Source organism: Nicotiana attenuata, chromosome 8 (genome assembly GCF_001879085.1).
Source record: "Nicotiana attenuata strain UT chromosome 8, NIATTr2, whole genome shotgun sequence".
NCBI classification, from domain to species: domain Eukaryota; kingdom Viridiplantae; phylum Streptophyta; class Magnoliopsida; order Solanales; family Solanaceae; genus Nicotiana; species Nicotiana attenuata.
The window spans coordinates 32181387-32188946 of record NC_031996.1 but is presented as its reverse complement, the minus strand read 5'-3'; the positions used below and the strand labels follow the sequence as shown (position 1 = coordinate 32188946).

At 39.5% G+C, this 7560-nt stretch overlaps 1 protein-coding gene across 1 annotated transcript; it reads left to right on the top strand.

Annotated features, from left to right (window-relative positions):
• On the top strand, window positions 3477-4168 carry LOC109231631 (uncharacterized mitochondrial protein AtMg00810-like). The gene is made up of 2 exons (XM_019397278.1): window positions 3477-3961; window positions 4033-4168. The coding sequence occupies exons 1-2, from the start codon at window positions 3477-3479 to the stop codon at window positions 4166-4168; spliced, it is 621 nt and encodes a 206-aa protein (XP_019252823.1).

Below are 7560 nucleotides of genomic sequence, written 5' to 3'. Positions count from 1 at the left end.
CAAGATAGAAGGCTAATTCAGTTTTTAATGGGACTAAACGAAGTTTACACTGTAGTCAGGGAAACTATCTTAATGATGAATCCATTACCCTCACTCGCACAAGCCTTTTCAATTCTCATCCAAGAGGAGAAACAAAGAGAGGTCAAGCCAAACAATCAATTGGTGATTGAGTCTATTGCCTTGAGTGCGAACAGGTCAGGAGGAAATCACTTCAGGACAAACTTTGGTCAACAGACAAACGTTGCAGACAACACTGGATATATGAACTACAATCAATAAGGAAATAGAACTAGAAACAACAACTACAGGGGAGGACAATTTGGGAATAGCCCACGACCTTTTGTGACTATTATAAGAAGCCAGGTCACACTAAGGAAATATGCTACAAGTTGCATGGTTACCCTCAAGATTCAAGGTTTAATAAGGGAAAGAGAATTGCTGCCAATGTACATGAAAGTCAAAGAGAGGGTGTCATTGAAGGTGGAGATGGAAACAGTGGACCTGCACAGGAACAAGACAGAACTATGCAGAATCTTACTAAGGAACAATATAATCAGCTGGTAAGCATCCTGGAGAATTTTCATGCTGGAAATGCAGGAAACGAAATGAAAATAGGAGTTGTGAATTTTGCAGGTATCTCAGCTTGTTCAACTCATTTTGATTCTGGTTCTAGCTCATATGAATGTTCTAGGTCTGTTGCTGACTCTTGGATACTTGACTCTGGGGCATCAAACCATATGACCTATAACAAATCCATGTTAATCAATGTGAAAACCTTAGTTTACCCTTTCCTAGTTACTTTGCCCAATGGTTATAAGGTGAAGGTGACATTGATGGGAGATGTAGTAATGAGCCCTAAGTTCACTCTAAAAAGAGTTCTTTTTGTTCCCAGTTTCAAATTCAACTTAATCTCAGTACATTGCTTGATAGTTCAGTTTGACTGCTTTGTCATATTCACCAAATCTGTTTGCATCCTTCTGCAGGCCGCTTCACTGAAGAGGCCTCTAGCAATTGGTAAAAGTAAGGATGGTCTGTATCTCTACAAATCAAATTCTTGCAAGTCCAATACTTCAGATTTCTACAAGCCTAATTCCCTAGTCTTTGATAATTCATCTAGTGCATCAAATAAAGGTGATGTAATCACTCAGTCTACTCCATCTAGTATAACCAGTAGCAGTAGTGTTAGTCCACACTCTGATTCACATATTGCATCTAGTTTACATAATTCCTTTTTTCCTACTACATCTGGATCCCACACTTCCTCTTCTGAATGTAACAAGATTGTCACCAACTCTCATGTGCAATATAAAGGAAATATTAGTCCTACATGCAATGCATCTATGAATGATAAACACATGATTGATCTCTTGTGGCACAACAGATTGGGAATTGTACCCTTTGCCAAAATTAGAGGTATTGAATCCATACCCTTTCAATTTTCACCTAAATTGTCCTTCATTTGTCCAATATGCCCAACGGCTAGACAAAACAAACTGCCATTCCCAGAAAGAACTACAGTAACAACCAAGATCTTTGAAATCTTACATGTAGACTTGTGGGGGCCCTATCATGTGCCAACACATGATGGGAATAAGTAATTTATCACCCTAGTGGATGACTATAGCTGGTGCACCTGGACACATCTTCTTAGGTGCAAGAGCAATGCCCTGCAAGTAATCAAAGTTGTCTCTGCCATGGTGAAAAACCAATTCAACTGTTCCATTAAGATCATTAGAACAGATAATGGCCTTGAGTTCATAAATTCTGAGACTACTTCTTTCTTGCAGTCTGAGGGAATTATACACCACAAAACATATCCCTATACACCTCAACAAAATGGCATAGTCGAAAGAAAACACAAGTACCCTTTGGAGACAGCCAGGGCATTGTTGTATCAGTCCAAACTCCCCATGCAATACTGGGGAGAATGTATTCTCACCTCAACATACTTGATTAACAGACTCCTTTCTACCACTCTTAAAAACAAATGTCCGCTGGAGCTACTATACAAAAGAAAACCCAAATACTCTCACCTCAAAAGCTTTGGATGCCTCTGCTTTCCTACAAACCTAAAACCTCACAAAGATAAATTTGAATCTAGATCCTTACTTCATGTCTTTGTGGGATATCCTTTTGGGATAAAGGGCTACAAGGTACTCAATCCAGTCACAAAGAAAATTCATGTTTCAAGGGATGTTGTATTTCATGAAGGTGTATTTCCTTTTGCTTTGCACTCTAGCTCTAACAGAGTCTTTCCCTCATTTCCACAAGTAAATGCAGATTAGCACAAGAACTATTTCCTTCTCATAGGTCAACATTTATTCTTACTTTTCCTAGTACATCACTCCCAACAATGTCAACTGATCCTTCATCACCAGAGGCAATAGAACTTAACCCTCATATGACTTCAAGTTCAGGAGAACAATTTTCCTTATCTGATAACAATGAAACTCATGAAACTCTGTCTAACAACACTCCTAATTCAATAATACAAGAATCTAATGAAATTTCAGGAAGGCCATCCAGAACCCTCAAAGTCCCCACTTACTTGAAAGATTACAACTATTCACTACCCAAATTACAAACAAATCATCTTGACTCTCCCTCTAGTAGTAACCAAAGCACCACCTCTCTTTCCTTCAATGCATCCATACCCAATGCCCAATATGTCTCACTCAATGCCTTGAATTCTGATAGTCAACAACTGATCAAAACTATTTCTCATGAGACTGAACCCAGTTCATATGAGGAGGCAGCTGCTGATCCTGCTTGGCAGGCAGCTATGAATCAAGAGTTTGAAGCCCTTTATGCCAATCACACTTGGAGTCTTGTGCCTCTTCCAAGTGGGAAAAGGGCAATAGGTTGTAAATGGGTAAAGGTAAAGCACAAAGCTGATGGGAGCATAGAGAGATTGAAAGCAAGGCTAGTAGTGAGGGGATACACTCAGGAGGCTGGGTAGACTACACAGAAACTTTTTCACCAGTAGTTAAAATGACAACTGTTAGGGCTCTAGTTGGGATAGCAGTAAAGAAAGCTGGGACATTTTTCAATTGGATGTGAATAATGCATTCCTTCATGGAGATCTTCATGAAGAGGTATACATGGAAGTACCTCCAGGTCTTGCTGTAGAGAGGTCAGACTTAGTATGCAAATTGAATAAGTCCTTATATGGGTTAAAGCAAGCGAGCAGACAATGGTATGAGAAGTTGACTGAAGCACTCTGTTCCAGGGGATACACACATTCTTTGTTAGACTATTCCTTGTTTTACAAAAAGCATGGAGATTCAGTGGTGTTTGTGGCTGTCTATGTAGATGATGTCTTAGTAACAGGGACTGATTTGCAAGAAATAGAAGGACTAAAAGTCTACTTACATAAGACCTTCAGAATAAAGGACTTATGAAGACTGCATTATTTTCTAGGACTAGAAATTTTGTATAAAGGTGATGGAGTGTTGATATCACAAAGGAAATTCACAATGGATTTACTATCAGAATTTGACTGTATGAAGTATTCAGCCTTGACCTCTCCACTAGATCCCACAGTCAAACTAAGTGTAGAAGAGGGGCCTTTGTTGCCTGATCCTTCACACTTCAGAAAACTAGTGGGAAAATTGAATTACCTGACTAACACAAGACATGATATGTCCTATAGTGTGCAATGTTTGAGTCAGTATATGCAAAGTCCTAGGGAGCCACACTTGAAGGCTGCATATCATGTGCTGAGATATCTCAAAGGTGATCCCAATCTAGGGATCTTTTTATCTAACAACAAAGATTATAGAGTTCGAGCCTTTTGTGATTCAGATTGGGCAGCTTGCCCTGACTCAAGAAAATCAGTTAGTGGCTATGTTGTATTGCTGGGTGATGGACCTATTAGTTGGAAATCAAAGAAGCAACACACTATCTCATTGTCCTCAGCAGAAGCAGAATATAGAGCTGCCAGACAAGTTGTGGGAGAATGGTATGGCTACTGAGGTTACTCGCAGAATTGACAACCCCCTTGACATTTCCTGTGCCAATCTTCTGTGACAGTCAAGCAGCACCGCATATAGCCAAAAATCCTGTGTTCCATGAGCGCACAAAGCATATAGAAGTGGACTGCCATTTTGTTAGAGATCAAGTACACGAGGGGCTCATCACACTGCACCACATTTCCACGAATGAATAGCTGGCTGATATCTTCACTAAGCCCCTCACATGGGTGAAACACTGCAATTTACTTTGCAAGTTAGCTGTGAGTTCCTTCCTTCCAACTTGAGGGGGGTATTGACACACGTGTGTATGTTTATTAGCTATACAAGTGAGTTGGTAGTTATATACAACTGTAGGTGTACGTAGTATAAATAGGTGTAGGTACTTCTTTTTCTACTCTACTGTATTCATTTTGTCCTGTATCATTTTCTACATTTTGAGCTAAGTTCATTTTCTAGTGAAATAGAAAAGAAGCTTCCAGAAGTCCCTCGTCTATGGCTTCTCTCTTTCGCCATTAGAACTCACTCGAGGTGAGCTCATCCTCTTCATTTCCTCTATTAATTTGTCAATATTACCTCCACCACCCTACCCACCCCCACCCCTACCCCCACCCCACCCCTTTCTTCACCCGTCATCTTCTTCCCACTTCCTTTCTTGTTCTATTTCGGAGAACCCCTCCCATCTTCTTCCCCATCCATCTTCTTCCCCATTCATTTTCCCTTTTTCTATTTGTTATATTTCAAAACTCACCTCCACAATACTGATAGCAGCATGGGCCGCGTGGCAGAGGAGAGGAGTGGTGTTATGTGACTTGACTTTTTTTGTTTCAAAACTAACCTACATTAAGAGTAGCAGCCATGATCATGGCTTGATGTCGAAGGAGAAATGTAACTCACAAGAAAACACACTTTAGTAGCTTTTTATCTTTAATTTCATAAGAACAAAATATTATTATCTTCCTTCAATGAAAGACAACTTTTTGGAAAAACTTGATGAATCTTTCTTAATTTTGGTAGATTTAAATTGACGGATAGTGATTTGGTCTGTTTTTATTAGCATTTTTATCTTATTTTTTCTGTATATTTGTTACAAATGCTGGCAATCTTAATTTAGGAGCACTATATAATCAAAGGTGATAAAAGATTAAAGAAAAATGATTGCAGGATTTTTGTTGGGGGCGACGGTGGCGGAGCATCGGTGATGAGAGGGTGTTTGTGGTGGTTTTTATAAAAATGGATTTTTTACCTTTAAAAAAAGGAAAATTTGAAAATCTGACCTTCTAACGCGCTTAAGAGAAGTGGTAAACACATTTTTTGCCACATCAACTGCTTGTATTTGATAGACACATATTGTGTGTGATTGGAGTAGAGGTGTCTAACGGGCCGGGTTGACCCGTAACCGGACCGGCCCAGATCGGTTAAAACCGGAACCAGACCGGTCCGGTACATAGGGGGACGGGTGGGCTGGGTAGGAAGGGTAGAGGGGGTTGGTCTGTTTATTTTTTTGTAACGGTTAACCGGACCAGTCAAACCCGGTCCACGTGAACAGTGCCGTGTACCGGTTTAACCGGCCCGGAACGGATCGGTACAACGGCTAATTCCTTTTTTTTTGTTTTTTTTTTAATTTTTTGAAATCAGTGGGGCCCACTAACCGTTGGCAACGGTCACCCCTGGCAGGGATCCGTTGCCCAACGTGTTAATTGCATTAATAGCCTCTTTTTTCTTTAAAATTTAACCTTTTTTCAATTTACAAAATTAACCTTCTCTAAAACTATAAATAACCGCCCTCCCCCTCTTCCTCATTTCTTCACTCATCTCTCAATTCTCATTTCTCAATCTCAATTCTCAAATCTCAATTCAAGTTAAATCATGCCTCGTACTTCTAGAGTGCGCTCATATGTTTTGATCATATCGTTGAATATCCTGTTTTGTTCGTGAATCTTTTCCTGCAGGACCCATATAAGGATCGTACCTGTTTTTACCTGATCTTTTTTCAGTTTCAGATCTCCTTGAACTGCTTCTTTCTTCATGTTGAAATCGAGGCATGGTATCTTCTTCGATTCGCAACTTCGTACTGTACCTGTTATACACATCATTCCACGTGGTTGCAGGGAACTCTCGAAGGCTTTCCTTAAGTCTTCTCGTGGCTTCAGAACTTTTAACATTTAGATTGCTCGCAAAAGCTATTGCAGCCCAATTATCTGGTACACGGGGTAAAGTCATTCGTTCACGTTGGAACCTATCAACAAAATCTCTGAGCAACTCTGTATCCCCTTGTTTGATTTTAAAGATGTCCTCCATTCTTTTTTCAACCTTTTGTGCTCCTGAGTGTGCCTTAATGAAAGAATCTGCAAGCTCAGCAAAAGAGTTTATAGAGTTTTCAGGCAAAAGAGAATACCAGGTTAGTGCACCCTTGGTGAGTGTTTCACCAAATTTTTTGACCAACACGGACTCAATCTCCTTCTTGGTTAAATCTTTTCCTTTGACCCCTATAGTAAATGCTGTCACATGGTCACGTGGATCGGTTGTGCCGTCATATTTTGAAATGTCAGGCATTTTGAACTTTTTAGGGATTGAAAGGGGAGCAACACTTGGTTTCCAAGGTTGTTGTGAATATTTATCCGCATCTATTCCTTTGATTATTGGGGGAACTCCAGGGATTTGCTCGATGCGCTCGTTTTGTTCTTTGAGCTGTGTCTGCAAAGTTAGTACCAAATTTTGTAAATAAGAATTATTTGTATTACCTGGATTCATTTCTCGTGGTTCAATGGGGGTTCCTTCGTTTGAATTAACAAGGCCAGAACGAGGATTCTCCAGCGTATTGTTATTAGGCGAAGGTGTGGACGGCGCAGCAGGTAACGGGCTAACTAGCGCCTGAAGAGCTTGGCTAACCCGTGCATCAATTATTCTTTGCAGAGCTTCTTCTGGTCCCTCAAAATATTCTGATTGCTCTTGCTCATCAGCATGTGATTTAGGAGTGCCTTCACGAGATTGACGTGGTGAATTTTGAAGAGGACCACGATAAAGTTCTACAAATCTCCTTGATCTTGATGCATTTGATTTTCACGGTTTCCCAAGGTGTTTTCACTGTTATTATTGTCGTGTGACATGATGATAACAACAAATAGAATGTAACTTAAAAAGAATAGATTATTAGATTCCCGGTAACGGAACCAATTTGTTTAACCAAAAAATATAATTTCGGTTAAAACTAGAATTCGAGATGAAAAATCGGGTTACTGATAATCAAGAGACCAAAAAAGAATAATAGGCTTTCTGAGAATAATAATAAAGCAGCGAACAAGTTTTTATTTCAGTGTGATGTCAACAATGATCTTTTCCCAATACAACTTCCTCCTTTTATAGTTGATTCTAGATAAAGGAATGAAACCTAAGCTTTAATGAGACAATTATGGACAATAAATGATATTAAATGAGCCGTTACACAATCATTCCTATTAAATACCAATTTTCTAACGTATCAGGTATTTAATACTGAATTTGGACTCCTTTTTGTCTTCAGTTCCATGTTTTCAATGCCTTTTGATCCACTGGCTTTAAATGACTCGAATTGATACGAGACTCGTAT

Excerpts from the sequence above, each read along its gene's own strand:
- LOC109231631 (XM_019397278.1), top strand. The coding sequence starts at position 3,477 with ATGGATTTACTATCAGAATTTGACTGTATGAAGTATTCAGCCTTGACC. Across the intron at positions 3,962-4,032 it reads AGACAAGTTGTGGGAGAATG|TCAAGCAGCACCGCATATAG; the intron begins GTATGGCTACTG and ends CTTCTGTGACAG.